This window comes from Mobula birostris, chromosome 15 (genome assembly GCF_030028105.1).
Source record: "Mobula birostris isolate sMobBir1 chromosome 15, sMobBir1.hap1, whole genome shotgun sequence".
Taxonomy (NCBI): Eukaryota; Metazoa; Chordata; class Chondrichthyes; order Myliobatiformes; family Myliobatidae; genus Mobula; species Mobula birostris.
The window spans coordinates 51633218-51652411 of record NC_092384.1 but is presented as its reverse complement, the minus strand read 5'-3'; the positions used below and the strand labels follow the sequence as shown (position 1 = coordinate 51652411).

The 19194-nt window shown below is 40.3% G+C and overlaps 1 protein-coding gene across 5 annotated transcripts in view; it reads left to right on the top strand.

Annotated features, from left to right (window-relative positions):
- The window catches only part of piezo1 (piezo type mechanosensitive ion channel component 1 (Er blood group)), a 311742-nt gene that overhangs the window by 159931 nt on the left and 132617 nt on the right, over positions 1–19194 (top strand). For all 5 annotated transcript variants that reach the window (XM_072279777.1, XM_072279778.1, XM_072279776.1 and 2 more), the window contains 2 exons: positions 686–728; positions 7377–7527. In XM_072279777.1, coding sequence (XP_072135878.1) covers positions 686–728; positions 7377–7527 — 194 coding nt within the window. The remainder of the gene's footprint in view (positions 1–685; positions 729–7376; positions 7528–19194) is intronic.

Here is a 19194-nt window from a genome sequence, read left to right as displayed (position 1 = left end):
TATTGTCACTCTGGTACTTCTCTCTCCCTTCCCGCTTTTCCCAACAATGATTCCCCTCCCCTGCCCCTTTCCCACTCTCAGTGCACAATAGAGGCCCATATCAGAATCAGATTTATCATCACTCACACTTGTCATGAAATTTGCTTTTTTTGTGGCAGCAGTACAGTGAAATACATAAAATTACTACAGCACTGGGCACAAGTCTTAGGCACCCTAGCTATATACCTGCCTAAGACTTTTGCATACTATTGTATGGTAGCTGAAAAAGTTTCAATGACATGAGAAATTTATATCAGGATTTCACAAAACACTCTTAACTACAGTTGATAAAAGGGTGGTGTTTTAAGGCTAACAATAGCCTGACTTAATTTGTATATAGTATCAGATGAAGTTGTCCACCGACTTTTTTAGTGGCAGTAAGTAAACAGAGTAAAGCGTTGTATATGAAGCAGAAATTTTGTCCTTGTTAAATCCATGACCTTCATTGAAAGAAATTTAATGACCATAATGGCAACGACACATTTTGCATAAGTCATATAGGACAATTAGCTTTTTGTTGTCTGGAAAGGCAGAAGGATTAATGATGAAGTAAAACAGTGAATTGTGTTATGTTGTGCGAGTAACGTAGAAACTGCGGACAAGCAGCCTACTGATTATAACAATAGCCTTATCTTTTCTGTTGCAGGCAGCACATGGGAAACCTTGTCCAGGCACATTGGAGTTACCAGGTAAATCATATGGATGCGAATTAGCAAGAGTATAATTAAATTGATTTGATAGTCTTCTGTAATTTATAACTAAAGCATTTAAAATTAGATATAGCAACACACATAAAAGTTGCTGGTGAACGCAGCAGGCCAGGCAGCATCTCTAGGAAGAGGTGCAGTCGATGTTTCAGGCCGAGACCCTTCGTCAGGACTAAGGGTCTCGGCCTGAAACGTCGACTGCACCTCTTCCTAGAGATGCTGCCTGGCCTGCTGCGTTCACCAGCAACTTTTATGTGTGTTACTTGAATTTTCAGCATCTGCAGAATTCCTGTTGTTTGCGTTTTAAAATTAGATATACTTCAAAATCAACCAAAATACTTTTACTTTGGTAAGATATGCATATTTACATACATTTTAACATATTCATCATTCTTAACATTTGTGTAATTTTAGTATGATGACAACTGCTCGTAGTTGGTAGGCTGTGATCATTTGATTATGCTTACTTTTGCAGAATGTAAGTTTTTTTTATTGTTGTGAATAGCAGGAATGATGAGGTTATTTGAAAACACTTAACGTGAAAAAGACCTCTCTTGTGAAAAAGAGAAAACAACCTCTCTCTCAATGTCGCAAAAACAAAGGAGCTGGTTGTGGACTATAAAAGGAACAGAGACAGGCTCACCCCTATTGACATCAATGGATCTGGGGTTGAGAGGGTGAATAGCTTTAAGTTCCTCAATATACACATCACTGAGGACCTCACTTGGTCTGTTCATACCTGCTGTGTCGTGATAAAAAGCACAACAGTGTCTCTTTCAACCTCAGACAGTTGAAGGAGTTCGGCATGAGTCCCCAAATCCTAAGGACTTTTAACAGGGGCACAACTGAGAGCATCCTGACTGGCTGCATCACTGCCTGGTATGGGAACTGTACTTTCTTCAATCGCAGGACTCTGCAGAGAGTGGTGCAGACAGCCCAGCACATCTGTAGATGTGAACTTCCCACTATTCAGGACGTTTACAGAAAGAGCCCGAAGGATCTTTGGGGACCTGAGTCACCCCAACCACAAACTGTTCCGGCTGCTACCATTCGGAAAACGGTTCCACAGCATAAAAGCCAGGACCAACAGGCTCTGGCACAGCTTCTTCCACCAGACCATCAAACTGATTAGTTCAAGTGGACACAATTGTACTTCTAAGCTGTTCTGTTGTACATCTTACTGTACATACTGTTTATTACAAATTACTATAATTTGTACATTGAACATTCAGACAGAGACGTAATGTAAAGATTTTTACTCTTCAGGTATGTGAAGGATGTAAGAAATAAAGTCAATTCATTTCAATGAAAAGGGCAAAACAAAAAACTTAGTTCAAAATGAGATCAGTAAACTTGATCTCGTCCAATTTTTTTATTGTTGCCTTTATCTAACACACTACTAGTCACATTCACCTATCACCCTGTGCATTGGCTACCTGTCTGGCAATACGCCAGGTTTGAAATCTTTTTACTGCCTTGTTTCTTCCTGTGTTTGTTACTTTCACCTTCCTTGCAGTTCTCCGAATTCTCTACATCACTCCAATTCTGGTCTGCTACTGAGTCCTGATTTTCGTTGTTCTGTCAATAATGGTTGGGCCTTCGAAGCCTTCTCCATAACCCTGTGGATTTCCCTCTCCCTCACTTTACACTAATGCCTCCAGGCACCTCGTAAATCCTAACTATTTTTCCAATCTTAGTTGCCTTTCCAAATTCTATATTATGATGTTCCTGTGAACTCTCATGGGACTTTTTTTTCTATGTTAAAGTCATTACAGCCATTCTTCGGTTTATGAAAGGGATATATTCCTGGAAAATGTTTCATCAAGTGAAAATTCATAAATTAATGTCTGGGCAAAATATAATGTGGGAATGTAGTACCATGTTTACCTTTTTGTAGCAAGTGGGGCACTGTTCAATTTACAAAATAGCTTTATAAATTGGAACATTCAGCCCTAAAGAGTCAATGGAGTTACAGCAAAAGTTTTTGTAAGTTAAGGAATGTTTGTATTTTAATCCAAGGAATTGTTTTGTGCTGAATCCCACTCACTTGCAGATAAAATGTGACTTTGTCACAGCATGTGGAAAAGTAAAGGATGATTGGTTTGATTGTAGTGGTCATATTTGTCCAGAAAAATATTCCATCTTTACAGTTTGCCACATTTCAGAAGCTTTATTGGCAAATCTAGATAGAGCAATAAACTCTGTTTCCATTAGAATTAAATCCAAAACTGGAGAGTGTACGAAGTTGAGCTTAAAAACTTCCCTGAAATGATAATCACCTTGTGCAATGTTGAACTGAATTGAAATGTAGTAGTTTCTGCACATTGTGTGGGTAGCAGCACAGAGTTCTCAATTATCACGCTCGCCTCCCACTCCATCAGGGGCTTTGCCAAAGTGCAGATTTTGTGACAAGCTGTAGTTGCTGGCTAAATTCCTGCACATTCACTACTTTGGAAATAGATTCTGAATAGTTATCCAGCTTGTTTTTAATGTGTGGTTGACTACCTCATTTGTACTGCCTGACCAAAAATGTCCGTTTATCTGCAAGGTTTTATTCATGCAGATTTAAAATCAATGACACTGTTAGTTCCTGAATTATGAGAGAACGTTCCCATCGTAAAGCCTGTTCCAATTACAGTTCCACTTTCCGTGTCGCTACGATTGAACCAACGCTCACTTGAAAAATAGTGTACTTTGAATCCTTCCTCTAACGTGAACACTGTAAAATCTGCATCTCCAGATTGTGCCACATGAAAACACTTGGCATAATTTCATATCGGGATCCATTAGTTATAAATTTTGCAATAAAACAGGAATATTTACATGGGAGAACCCAGAGCAACAATCGACTGGAGAATGAACTAGGTCAAAGAGAAAAGGAATTGTCAATATTTTTGATCCAAACCCTGCATCAAGAGTGGTTTCATGGTCATGAGCTTTCATCAAAACCCATAACCGAAGACCTGTCCCAACGTCCTGATTGAAATTCATCAGAACCGTTACTGAGAACTGACTGAGTAGTTCTGACTTTTACTGTTCCTATTGTCTGTTAACTCTGTCAACACCTCTAGTTAATTAAACCAGCAAGGAAGAAATGCCATTCTGGAAATTGCACTTTGTGCTTTTTGATGAGCCAAATTGCCATTGGCTTTATTGGCAATGATCATTTGGCTCACCGCAGAATTATGTGTTTGACACAGGAGAGGGAGTTTTACACATGTTGACTAACAGGATCTGTTCATTTCACGTTGGACCCAAATCAAGATAGCACAGCTGGTGACGCGTTGGTGTGCGCCAATGACTGGCGTGTGTCATTGCTGAGAGCCACGTTCACCGTGGCGGCACTGGCTGCTGTGGCGGAGCGGAGCACAGTTCCTGTATTTACTCAATGTGATATTGAATCCAGGTACAGGTGATAGAGGCCGAAAAGAGAGCCTAGTGCTCTGCATGGGAGTGACCACCGACACAACAGGTTGTGTAGGTTTTCACTGCAGGTGCCCTGAGTGGTGTCAGCCAGGAGAGACAACGACACTGATAAACATGTCAACGTAAGCTGCAGAGAGTTGCTCTCCAGGCAGGGCATTGCTTGGTTTTGGGGTTGGTTTGGCCCACCTACCCAGCTGATACGAAGGAGGCTAGGTCTGAGATACTGATGGAGCCTACCATGACAGCATATGAAAGGCCAGACCTCCTTCGCCCAGTGCAGGAGGGAATCCGTCACCAATCTCTCACAGTGACCCAGCCTTCGCTCAGCACTTCATGGGCAGTTGGTTGCTGTGGACCAAAGTCACCCTCCCACATGGTGACTAGTAGTTTAGCTGCCATCTGCTGTGGAGGCACTGATAGAGGCTGTGTAACTTTTTATAGGGTTCTCAATCTTCACGGCATCACCGTGATTCAGCTGGAGGTTCCTGTCGCACTAGAGCAAGTTGAAAATCTGAAGTGCCAACATCAGGAAGTAGTAAGGACTCACCATTTGTGAGCAGTTTGATGCTATCAGTGACACAGGACTACCCATGTCTGGTAGGACAGAGAAAATACAGCCTCAGAATACAAGGACGCCCCCTTTTGCTTGCTCCAGTTTTGTGATTTCAGCAGGAAATGACTGCTAAAATGTTTCACTCCTGGTTACATTGATTTCTGAGTGAAGTTGGCAACACTAAGGTATATAGACTTGCATCAACAAATTCAGTGTAAGGTTTAAAACAAGAAGTTTACTTCCACCATTATTTATTGTTGGGCCTGTTGTAACACAATGCTGGGAAACTTGCGTTGATGGGGAAAAGAATGACAAGGGTCGATGTTGTGCACTGAGTCAGTCCAAACATTGCATCCTCATTACTCATAGCTAATTTATGTCTAATTTCCATCTGTCTAGTGAAAACTTTCCATATCCAGATTTCTCTTGCATCACTTAGCCAGAACCAGTGGAGTTATGTTGCAATTAACAGGCCTAAGATTTGCTCTTAGTAAAATTAAAATAGTGTATCTGCAGTTGCAGGGCTTGGTCAAATGTTTTGCGAGGCTGTTGTTTAAACTACAGCATTGTTGCTCTGAGCTGGCGGCTTCCCAGTTTTACTTTTAAACATTGACTCCTGTGAGACAAATAGTAAAAATAAGTTTTGTTAAACTGGGCAAGTTTCCAGTATCTGAAGGAATTTGACAAGTAGAACCTGGAATACAGTGGTGTTGTCAAAAGGATATTGCAATATTTCAAAGAGTTATTTGCAGTAGACAATAGCTTGACCTCAAGTAAACTTGAATCTGTTTCATGAATGGCTACAAATGTAATTATGATTATTTATAAATTTTCTCATTAATTTCTTTTTCTTCTGTAAAATTTTCTGTATCTGCTCAGTTTTGTTTTGGAAGCATTTATTTCTCACTTCCTGTTTAATGAGGCAGTCCACATATCCAATGTTGGAACTTACAAATCCCCTGTCGATTTTGTGCTGCAGTAGGTTTATCCATGTTGCACTGTATTTACACTTCCATTGAGTATGTTTTCTCATGTAGCTTTTCTAAGTGGCATGCCTGTCTGTTCAATTCCCTGCTTTTAAACCTACAAATGAATGCTGCATTATATGTAATCACTGGTTAGTTTTTCCTGAAAGGACTTTTACATATGCCTCAAAAGTCTTCTACCTTTTCTGAGTAAATAGCGTACCATTTTGTATCCATAATAATTCAGTTGGCTGAGATCACCTTAAAATTTGCAAAAGCAAATCACATAGATGCTAAGTAAAACTTGAGTATGTCCCTAAGGAAGCTTCTAACAGCACTGGAGATCGGCGTCTTTATTTCGTTTGCACACCTATTTTATGCCATGCAGATAAAATACACAGCTTCTTGTGCCTGAATGAACGTCGTCAATCCATCATTTGCATTGTGAAATTCCTTTAACCTGCGATCTTTTATCTAAGAAAATTTGATCTTTTTCATTATTGTGTGATGGATTCTGTAAAGAAATGTTCTAAATCATTATGATTCCAAGGGAGAGCATCTGGACAGCGAAGATGTACACATCAGGATGTTCTTCATTGACTACAGCTTGGCTTTCAATATGATCATCCCCTCAGAACTAATCTATAAGCTTCAAGACCTTGGCCTCAATACCTCCTTGTGCAATTAGATCTTTGATTTTCTCACTTCAGAACCCTGTCAGTTCAGATTGGCAATGACATCTCCTCCTCTCACTCAATGTCAGCAAGACCAAGGAACTGATTATTGACTTCAGGAGGAGGAAACCAGAGGTCCATGAGCCAGTCCAGATCTGACGATTGGAGGTGGAGAGAGTCAGCAACTTTAAATTCCTCGGTGTTATCATTTTAGAGGATCTGTCCTGGTTTCAGCATGCAAGTGCCATTACAGCATGACAGCTCCTCTACTTCCTTAGAAGTTTGTGAAGATTTGGCATGACATCTAACACCTTGTCAAACTTCTCTACATGTGTAGTGGAGAGTATATTGATTGATTGCATAACAGCCTGATATGGAAACATAAATTCCCTTGAATGGAAAATCCTACAAAACCTAGTGGATACAGTCTAGTCCATCACGGGTAAAGCCCTCCCAACCATTGAGCACATCTACACGGAGCACTGTCGTAGGAAACCAACATCATCTTCAGTGACTCCAACCACCCATAACAAGCTAGTTTCTTGCTGCTGCCATTGCGGTGTTGGTACAGGAGCTTCAGGACCCACACCATCAGTTTCAGGAACAGTTATTACCCCTCAATCATCAGGCCCTTGAACCAAAGGGGAAGCTTCACTCAACCTCACTCGCCCCATCACTGAACTGTTCCCACAATCTATGGACTCACTTTCAAGGACTCTTCATCTCATATTCTCAATACTTATTGTTTTTTTTTCTCTTTCGTATTTGCATAGTTTGTTGTATTTTGTACATTGTTTGTCCGTCCTGTTGGATGAGGTCTTTCACTGATTCTACTGTGTTTCTTGGGTTTTCTGTGTATGCCCGCAAGAAAATGAATCTTAGAGTTTTATATGGTGACGCATATGTACTTTGATCATAAATTTACTTTGAACTTTGAAGTAGTTTTTTGGCCACATTATTTAAATGATTACCGAAATGAAAGTCACTATGTCTTCTCCCTTTTCTTTCCTAGGCTTGACCTGAATGATATTATCAACTGCATTCGACTGGTGGCTCCAGATTTGGGAATACTTATCATCAGTTGTATCACGTTAGTGTTTTGTAATCGTTTGACAAAGAAAAGGAAGTCAATACCAAGCAAGGATGCAGTCTGCATTGAGGAGGTGAGTACCATTATTGCAGAAATGCATGGAAATTCTCCGCAGAAACTTTTGATCAAGCTCGAGCTCAGTAATTGAAAATGGAAAGGTAATATAGTCATGAGTTTTATACGTTAATGATATGCTTTTATATTTTTACCCCACCGCTTCAATTGATAAGTTTCTATTTTTATTGCAAACTAAAAATAGGATGTACAATCTGCTTTTAGATATTCCCAGATAATCTGAACTGATTTCCTGGAAGACGATTGTAGGTAGGGTCAAATGTTAACTTGTTATTAGATTGGGTGACCCCTTGGTGAGAAGTGTTTCCATTTTGTTTAGTGTCAATTGAAGGGCCCAGTTGCAGTTATTGAACATATGCCAAATTCAGTTGTTTGTCTCACACGTACTTCTTGCAGCAGTTGGTAAAATTCTGTCTTCCCCAGAACATACTGGTGCAATTCCGCACTGCCATCACAGAGAGCATCCTCGTATTAGCCTTCACTGTCTGGTTTGGCATGGCATCCTCTCACAATGTACAAAAACTACAGCAAACTGTCAGGTCAGCAGAAAAGGTCATTGACTATGGTATGCCATCACTGCAGGACTTTTATATGTCCAGGACAAAAAAGTGGGCAGGAAGCATCATTGTAGACCACCCTGCAGGCTGCCTTTTCCAAAAACTCCCTGACAGAAAGCACTATAAGCCAATTAAAACTTAAACAAAACTTCACATCTCAACTTTTTTCCCTAGGATCAATCATTCTAGTCAGCCCCCCACCCCCCTTTATCTGTTACCTCTATAATGCACTGCAAACAATTCAAATCACTTTTTTCAAAGCTTTTTTATATTGTAGATACACTCAGTGACCACTTTATTAGGTAGCTCCTTTACATATTGAAGTAGCTACTGAGTGTATGTTGGTCATCTTCTGTAGCTGTAGGGATCAACCTTCTGCGCAGTCACAGATGCTCTTCTGCAACCACTGTTTTAATGCATGGTTATTTGAGTTGCTGTCCTCTTCCTGTCAGCCTGTACCTCTGACCTCTATCACTAACAAGGAGTTTGTTGGGTTTTTTTTTTGTTATGTGTTAAAATCCCAGGAAATCAGATTCTGAGATACTCAAACCATCTGGCACCAATGATCATTCCACGGTCAAACTCATTTAAATCCCATTTTTCTGCACTCTGATGTTTGGTCTGAACCTCTTGTCCATGTCTCCATGCATTTATGCATTATGTTGCTGCTACATGATTGGCTGATTGGATATTTACATTAATGAGCTGGGGTACTTAATAAAGTGGCCACTGAGTGTACTTGTTGGCTTTTATGTATTCATGCACATTTTATTCCATATCCATACTTTTACCACTAACTTATTTTTATTTAATTCTTTATTCTTTCTAATTGTTGAATGTTGCTTTTTTGTTGCATGTCATGCCAACACACCACAGCAAATTCGTAATACATGTAACTGTGTATGTGAATAAAGTTGATTCTTGATGTGCATTAGAATATTGCATTCCAAGATTTACTGTAACCTGTGTTTTGAAGATGAACAACAGGAAAAGTTTAATGGCTAGAATTTCCTCTGATTGCTGTCAAGTTCATGGGAAGAGCAATAAGAGACAATTCAGCCTGTGAGGTAGATCAGATGCTTGGTGGATTTCTCAATGTAAATGCCTTCTTCCTGATTAGAAGATAGTGAGTTTGAAACATGACTCTTGCTATCATTTAAGTGCTATTAACTAATTTTTGGCTGGTTTCTGGGTATTAGACGGGCAGAAAAACACATTCAGCCATATACACTTGGCTGAAATTAGGGGCATGAGTAAAAGAGTAACAGAGGCAAGTGGGTTCCCCTGGATTTTGTTGAGCATGTTGGCAAAGAGCCTGGCTGAAAGGAAAGCTTCTTCATGGATAATCAGATTGGAATCTGATGATGGGATTGAGCCCAGACTGTAACTGTAATTGTTGCCTTGTGAGTATTGCCTTTGCCTTTCCAGGTGGGAGTAGCAAACTGAAAATTGAAGACCAGAGAGGGCCATTTAGTGCCATTTAAAAAAAAAAAATCCTCACAGGGTCAAACAGAGCAAGTTCCCAAGAACCTAAGGAGCAGAATTTAGCCTTTGGTCCTTTTCCACCATTTGACATATTTGTAGCTGACCATTCACCTCAGCTCCACTTTTCTCCCATATCCTACATCCTCTCATTCTCAATTTCATTGTCTGAGCATTGAGTGTGTAGATAATCCGAAAATTCTATAAATCACTGTGTGACAAAATTCCTCCTCAGAGTTACAAAATGTCTGATCCTTTACCCTGGCACAAGTTCTGGACTCACCAACCAAGTGAAACAACTAATCATCTCTTCTCACACTTCCTAACTCTTATGAATTCACATCTATTTGACAAAATCATTCTAGTCATCCAGGCGTTTCAAGCATTTTCTGTGTTTATTTTAGGTGTCCAGAATTTACAGTGTTTTACTTTGGTTGAAAAAAATGTGAATTGGCTTGGGTGGGGCACAAAAAGTTGACTGTTCCTGTGCCAGTAATACTGAGTAATTCTCTGTTTCTCTCCACAACTTCAACACAACTTTTCAAGGAGCTTGTGACCTTTGTTTTCTTCTTACCACCCTGAGCTACTTAAAAGTTCAAAGTATATCTATTATCAAAGTATGTATACTATATACAACCTTGAGATTCATCTACTTACAAGCAGCCACAAAACAAGCTTATCAACATAGAAGATAATTAGTTAAACATACATTAATGTATTCCTTTTTCTAAAATTATTTTGTTTCCTGTGTTAACTGCATCCCACATATTAGTGAATCAGAATTAGAATTAGGTTTATCATCACCGGCATGTGACGTGAAATTTGTTACCTTAGCAGCAGCAGTTCAATGCAATACATAATCTAGCAGAGAGAAAAAAAGACAATAATAATAAATAAATAAAACATAATAAATAAACAATAAATCAATTACATATATTGACTATGTACTACTAAAACTCTCATACTCTGTCTGTCACCTCCAATTAGCGCAAACGGTGCATTACAGCGGCACTTTTTTTGGCTAAATCGAATTAAAAGGCGCTAACTTACAGAATGCAGGCAAAGTTCAGGGTTATATATTCATATAAAATTGCTCATTCACCAAAATAAACAGGCTTCCTTTTAACCCAAGACCCAATCGCCCATCATGGAAATCAGGACGCAACAGCCCGACACATGCGCACGGCCGGTCTCAGCAGCGACACCTACCGGAGCAAAAGGGCAGGGCAGCTCTATTTTGAGGGGTCACATTCTGCTAATCACCATCAGCACGTGCAGGATTGGGACAGATCTAACTGCCACCCATCAATAACAGATAATTAAATCTTATTGTAATGACATACTTCGAGACACCCATAAAACCCTTTGCTGCAGTCAAAGGACAGCGATGACTATATCACGTCCATTTAGGAGAACGCCAACCATATCATCAAGAATAATCAGCATCCTTTGGTGTTACTGCTTCATATCTTCTATCCAGCATTAGGGTAAAAAAAATGGTCAGCCTAATTATGCCGCGTGGAAAGGGAAGGGGGACATTATGGTCAAGAGATGACGCCAAACGTCATCGGGAAGCGGCAAGGAGAGGGAGAGAACAAGAATCGGATGAGGCCAGGGCCGCACGACTCCAGGATCAAAGAGTCAGGACAAAAAAAGATGGAGAGAAGAAGAGACAGAGGAGGAGAAGCATGCATGTCTCCAGGATGAGAGACAAACAACAAACAGCAGAAGAGATGTAGAGATGGGGGATGAAAGGACTGCATATGTCCAGAATGACAACGAGAGGCACAAGGGTGGCAGATAAACCAGAAATGATGCCATCAAAAGTGTCCTTCGTTAAACGAGGAGGACTATATTTGCTTTGCTATGCATCATTCTTCTTTAATAAACTGAGATTTTCTACTTCAGTTTCCAAAGCAAAGCGATACCAATAGCATTCAGGAAAATTTAATCTTCATTCTGGTCACATCAGGCTGCACCACCCTTCTCTCAAAGGGTGCCCCAATGAGTCATCCCGTTGTCTAGTAGATTTTTAAAAATGTGCAAGAACAGAAATACTGTATATTAAAAAATGTGAGGTAGAGTCCAAAGCTTCAATGTCCATTTAGGAATCGGATGGAAGAGGGGAAGAAGCTGTTCCTGAATCGCTGAGTGTGTGCCTTCAGGCTTCTGTACCTCCTACCTGATGGTAACAGTGAGAAAAGGGCATGCCCTGCGAGCTGGAGGTCCTTAATAATGGATGCTGCCTTTCTGAGACACTGCTCCCTAAAGATGTCCTGGGTACTTTGTAGGATAGTGCCCAAGATGGAGCTGACTAGATCACAAATTTTAAAGCTTTTCTGTTTCTGGAATAGAAATTATTTATCTTGCCATTCATTCTGTTACTCAGACACTGACACCTTCGTCAGAAGTATTTTGTGGAAATTCAAGTAAATTCATTTTTGTGGAAATTTGAGCAGTTACTGCCTCAAAAAATGCAAAGAGTTGGTTCACGATCTTCCCTTTTGTAATAAGACCATAAGACATCAGAACAAAACTTCCCCATTTGGCCCATCGGGTCTGCCCCACCATTCTATCAGGGCTGATTTATTTTCCCTCTCAACCCCATTTTCCTGCCTTCTCCCGGTAACTTTGGATGCCCTGACTAATATAGATACCCAATGGCTTGGTGTGCACAGTTGTCTGTGGCAATAAATTCTTCAGATTCACCACCCCAGCTAAAGAAATTCCTCCTCATCTCTGTAAGGCTAAGTTGTCTATATTTTGCTGATATTTTTAATATACTTTATGCATTGTGCTGTCGTGCCCTCAGAATGTAAACAGAATACTCAACTATAAAAAATGGGCAATTGATTTATTGTTTTGCTTACCAGTTTACTCACACTCACATTTTATTATCATAAAAATAAAAAATGTTTTTTTATATACTGAATAGCTATATATTTCAGTAAGTTTATTCAGAAAATGTTGAAAGTTTCAATAGGTGCCCATCTCCTGAGCTTCAGCCACTCTGCAGCAGCAAATTTGGCAGAACCTGAGCAAAGTATGGTTCCCATGTTTTGAAAAGTCTTTCACTCATTGCCTGCAATGTCAGGTGTGAGGAAACTCATCTTACTTTATGTTTGCACAACTTGTCTTTGACAATCAGCTTTTGTCATTATGATCTTTATATGCACATTTTTTATTTAATGCCAGTGTAAACTGCTTATACTGCAATTTAACCACTATTGCTGTTGCAGTTTTAAATTTTAAGACTCCCAGTTCCATAGTCAATACTGCAGAGAAGCTATTGGTTTTGAAATAGTTTTCGCATTTTCTTATATTGCTTTGGAGAATGCTTTGCTTTTATATATGGAGCCAACCAAAGACTGAAACAGTGTCAGTGGGGAAAAAAATGCTAGAATTATGTCTGTGCTTTGAGATCCATTTATCCAGTTTCCTTTAACATCCTAAAGGCTGCAACTCCATGTGTAGAGTTCACTGGACAGTGAATTGGAGTCACGACAGCTCCAAGCTGTACACCATATAATTCCAACAGCTATTGAAGTTACAACAATGCCAACTGATAGGAAATACTTAATTAATAAAATGTTGAACTCAAAACACTGGAAACTTTTTGGGGGTTTAATGTGATGCAGTAGACAAAATCCCACTGTGCAGGCAGTTGTACTCCACCTACCATAGGTACATGGATTATAACTAATCTGAACCTCTTAAACATAGGTGCACTACATCTCACCATGTACAGAGTTCACATTTTTATGATTACTTATGTGAGTTTGGTTGGTCCCTTTCAGGCGCCAGGCATGAAACATATTCCTAGGTTGTGCTGTGAACTTTTATAGCTCTTGCTGTGTGGGATATAATTCTACACTCCCTCAGTGCTTTTATCAATGTTGTTCATGGAAAAGCTGACTGTTTTAAATAAATTATGTAGAAGCAGTGTTAAATGAAGGAATATATGGTCACTTTTCTCATTCTTTTATTTTCGATTCTTGTGATGTTTGTATCTTAGCCTGTCTGAATATTTTTATGGTAAGAGTCTCCCGCTTATCCATTACTGAACCTGAACTCATATAGTAACAGTGACAAACTATAACTAGTAATGATACTGTTTAGATATTTAATGACTTATTCAGTTCTTGTCTTAATATTTAAGATACTAATATGTTAATACTGTATTTAACAGGTATTTTTCACATGAGTATTAAGTTCTTAAGTTTATTTAAGCCATTAACTATAACAGTGAAATTCGTTATTCAGGAGCATCTCTGGAAAATGTCCCTTGCAAATAATAAGATGTGAATATATGTCTAGTTATAATTCATCTCAGTTCAACATCACCTTGAACTGGAAATGATTTTATAAAAATGACTAAGAATTAATATTCATACAGTAGTTAGAAATTTTATGGATTTCTAATTGCCATGTATGTTTGACTCTGCAAGGTTAAAAGTCCAGGAAATATATCACTATAAATAGTTCTATAATTCTCTATTAAACTGACCAATGCTGCAATGCAGGTGACATCTTTTCAATGAAATAGAAGATCACTTACAGAATGAATGATGGATATTTCATTTTTTGGTTAGAAAGCAACTAGACTGAGAGAGTTCCTTGGTGATCACAGATCCACCAAGCTTCTGGCTGTGGCAGACTGGGAATTGAATATGTGTGGATGGGAGCCTCTCCGCTCAGCCGCTTAGCATCCAGGTTTTATGGTGATTTTTCAGCATACTTGGATTGCTGAGTAATGGAAAATCTCAGGTGACTCTGAAGGAACAATGGGTCAGCAGAAAATGTGGGGAGTGAAGCGGATATAGAGATATCCAACAATATCTCTATTGTTGGATTCTGATCTTTTAATCCAAGGTTTTTACAGAAGTTTGGAAAGAGGCACAAAACTTGTTGCTTCCTAAATATTTACTTAAGCATTGACAGAAGAAAGGAAAATTGAAATGGACAGTAGCAAGAACAGAGGCTAGCAGCAAAAGGCAGAATAAAGACTTAGAGATAAAAAGACTAAGATGACACTGCCTTGTGGTCAGCTATTTTTATACCCGATAGATAAGAAAAAAATTCATTTAAATTCATAGATAAGTGTCAACCAATGAGAAATCTGCTATTAAAATAATGCAATGCGAAGAAAAGCTTCCAGAATCATACCAGTGTAACCACTAAGGGATACACTGAACAACTATACATATAATCTGTGGCCACTAGTAAAAACAAGCTAAACTATTTCATGTCCGTATATAAAATCTACTTAAAATATTAGCTAACAATTATTAAACTGCAAAGAAAATAGCAATTAAACAGTCGGATACAACAATTTTCCCTTTGATTCTAAATCACACATTTAGAATCATTATATCTGAAAATTCAAAGGCAGAATGACTTGTGGTATCTATGTAAAGTGTAAAATAATAAAAAAACTATCTGAATTATGTCAATATCAAAGGTATATACTCTTCAAAGTATTCACAGGATGATGTCATGGTAAGGAAGATCAGTGGGCATGCTTATGCAAATTCGAACTATTCTATTAATGGTCACCCTTAAGTAAAAAAGATGTAGATTATGATAATGTCATGGGGGTGGGGTAGCGCTGGGAGGTGGACCCAATGCAAGACACAGACACTGACATACTAGGAACAGGACTAGGACTAGAGTTAAGCAAGCAAGGGAAGTGAGGAAGAAAGCATGCTGGACATGACACAGGCCCTGGACGAGACAAGGATACAGGACTTGGGCTAGGACTTGACTTGGAAAGCAGAACCAGGACATGGAACTTGGAACCAGGAGCCTGGGCTTGGACTCTGAGCCAGAGACTGGAAAAGGACCCAGAACCTGGGTCTTGACTTGGGCTCGGACCCCAGATCTAGGCAAAATCATGACGAGGGTTGGGATCTTCAAGGCTAGGGTACTTCGAGGCTTGGGTATGTGAGCCACAGACTGAGCAAGGACCCAGAACCTAGGACTTGACTCAGGCTCGGTCTCCAGAACTAGGTGAGGACAAGACGTGGCTACAGGACGAGGAAGGGCAACAAGACTGGACGTTAGACTCCTGGACAGGACAAGGGGACCCCAGCACAGGATGCGGGAACCCCAGCACTGGGCTGGGCAAGGTACTTCTGGGATGAGTGAGATACATGGACAAGATGAGAACACAAAGCCGTAGCTCGGACAGGACAAGGTTCTTGGATCATGGCTAGGACTGGACGAGACCCCGAAGCCTTGACTTGGTCGAGGGAGAGACAGGAACGCAGAGCCTTGGTCTTGGGAGACAGGAACGTGGAACACAGAGCCAGGACCCCTCCTTGGAAACAGGAAGTAGGGCCGGGACTCATATACAGAACACAGAGCCGTTCGGTTAATGCAAAGTTTTGTTCTTTAGGCTTTTCACTGTTTCTGTCACACTGTTTTTGTAGTTTATCACAAGTTTTGCATTTCTTTCCCAATCGATTAGTAAAAGTCTTTCCTCGCCCCGTTAACTTTTTCATTTGCATGCACATTTGATCAAACCAACCATGCAGTATTAGCTCTAATCATACATATATTCCAAGTAAGGTATAGTAGAATGAGACAAAAACAGTGAGATTCTAACTATTGTGAAGTTTTTAGGTAGGTTGGTCTCTTTTCTAGAAAGGAGAGTACTGAGATGTGGTTTTTACAGTGGTCTTAAACATTATCTATGAGTATGATAGAGGAGATTCAGAGACACTGATTAGGAGCCAGCCACTGAGATAGAAACCAGGGCCATAAATGGAAGATAGTTAGGTGAGTCACAAACAAGAGAAAATCTGCAGGTGCTGGAAATCCAAGCAATACACACGCAATGCTGGAGGGAGGAGCTCAACAGGCCAGGCAGCAGCTATGGAAAAGAGTACATAGGAGCACAAGAAATAGCAGCAGGAGTGGGCAATCTAGCCCGTCGGCCTGCTCTACCATTCAATAAGATCATGGCTGATCTGGCCATGGACTCATCTCCACCTACCTGCCTTTTCCCCACAACCCTTAATTCCCCTACTATGCAAAAATCTATCCAACCGTGTCTTAAATATATTTACTGAGGGAGCCTCCACTGCTTCATTGAGCAGAGAATTCCACAGAGTAGAGTTGACGTTTCAGGCCATGACCCTCCAATGGAATTGGAAAGGAAGGAGAGAAGTAAGAGGTGGGGAGTGAAGGAAGAAGTACAAAGTGGCAGGTGATAGATGAAACCTCTGGTGCCCCCCCACCTCACCATTTCCCATTCCTGTCTCCCTCCCTCACTGTAACTCTTCACCTGCTCGTCACCTCCCTCTGGTGCCCCCCCCCCCCACTTCACCATTCCCTGTTCCTGTCTCCCTCCCTCACCGTATCTCCTCACCTGCTCATCACCTCCCTCTGGTGCCCCCCCCCACCTCACCACTCCCCATTCCTGTCTCCTTCCCTCACTGTATCCCCTCACCTGCCCATCACCTCCCACTGGTGCCCCCCCCCCACTTCACCATTCCTGTCTCCCTCCCTCACTGTATCCCCTCACCTGCCCATCACCTCCCTCTGGTGCTTCTCCCCCTTCCCTTTCTTTCATAATCTTGGCTGAATCAGCAACAGTACTCTTTTCCATAGATGCTGCCTGGCTGCTGAGTTCCTTAGCATTGTATTTTGTGTTGCATAGTTAGGAGAAGCTCCTTTGGAAAGACATTGTTGAGGATGAGAAGCTCACATCCACAAAAAGTAAATGAAACAAATAGTGTTGATGGATTATAGGGTACGGCAGATAAACACAGGTGGAGGAAAAGGGTAGAGGCCATGTTAGGTAACATGATGACATCTGGAACTAGGACAATTTGTACCATATAACCCATTTTATGAAATATTTTTACACTAACTCATGCAATCCATTGATTTGGTTCACGAATAAACCTTAATTAGCTTAGGAATTTCCCACTGTCCTCCGCGCAGAAAAGAACAGCAAAATAAGCAACAGAAGAAGAAGGAAGGCAAGAATTAATATAAGAACAACAATGAGCAAGGAGAAATTCTAACGTGTATTACATTGTCAAAATTGATGTAATATTTTCCTTGTATACTCACTGAAAATGTGCGCTCACTTGCATACACACTGAGAATGTGGGAATAATTCAGCCGCTTTTATATTTATCTGGAAACTTGGGAAGCATGGTACTCAGGGAAGCATTGAATGCAACCAAGCAATGATAGGAATTCTGTAATATTTCAGTGCAGTATATTTGTTTTGAAAAGATATACACAGAGGAGCTTTGGAACACACCAATTATTTCTAATTATTTCTGAGAATGTCAAATCACTATTTAAAGTAGCCCTGAGGAAAAACAGTACTTCAGACACAAGACATAAGGTCAAGCATTTCGCTGTCTAAGTATGCTGTAAAGAATGTGCTCTATTTCAGCAAATTTCTTTGATGACTACAGTAAAAATACATTCAGCGGTGAAATACATTCAGCGTAAGAATTTTTGTATGATTATTGCGGCTGGCTAACAATGTTGGGTTAGGCTGCTGTGTAATTACACAAAAGGCAACTGAACTCGTTATTGTCATTCCTGCTTGGTGAAGATAGAGGACAGACCATTCAATCCAGGAGACACCATTGTCTCGTTAAATTCCATTCTTGCTTTCGTTTACGCAATACTTTCAAATAAAGGTAATAGTGCAGTTGAGACAATGAACTCTGGCTTCATTTCTCTGCCCCACTCATAGGATATTGACCATGCCAGTCAAGATCAAGTCATCCAGCACTGAGAGAGGCTGAGCCAGGGCCTTGCAATTGGTATGGATCAGTTCCACACTGAGCAGAAATACCTGTGCAAACTCATGGTACATGAAATCTTTACTGAAATGTCCTAACTTGATAAAGATTAGCATGTTTTCCCCAAGATAACATAATGCATTTAGCATGCTGACAGATGTTAGCTATAATAAAATTCGTCATTTACCATGTAAGTGCCACTAAAATTGCATATTGAGCACGTGGCTATCTTGAGTCATTATGGGCTGCATATACTGTATGTATTATTAAATGGACACTATTTCAAACAGCACCATCTAGTGCATGGAGGGCCACTCAATATTCCCGCCACTGCCTGTAAGGAAACATAGAAGACCTACAGCACAATACAGGCCCTTTGGCCCACAAAGCTGTGCCGAATATGCTCTTACCTTAGAAATTACCTAAGATTACTCATAGCCCTCTATGATTCTTGAAAGATCATTACTAATGCCTCCACAATCTCTTCAGCCAACTCTTTCAGAACCCCAGGGTGTACGCCATCTGGTCCATGTTTTTTATCTACCTTCAGACCTTTCAGTTTCTGAAGAAACTTCTCCCTAGTTATGACAACTTCACACACTTCTGACCCCTGAGACTCTGGAATTTCCACCGTACTGGTAGCGTCTTCCACAGCGAAGACTGATGCAAAATAATTATCCAATTCATGTGCCATTTCTTTATCACCCCATTACTACCTCTCTGGCATTATTTTCCAGTGGTCCGATATCCACTCTCACGTTTGCTCCATGACTGCAAGCGTTTCCTCTGGGTGCTCCAGTTTCCTCCCACAGTCCAAAGACATACCGGTTTGGTAGGTTAATTGGCCATTGT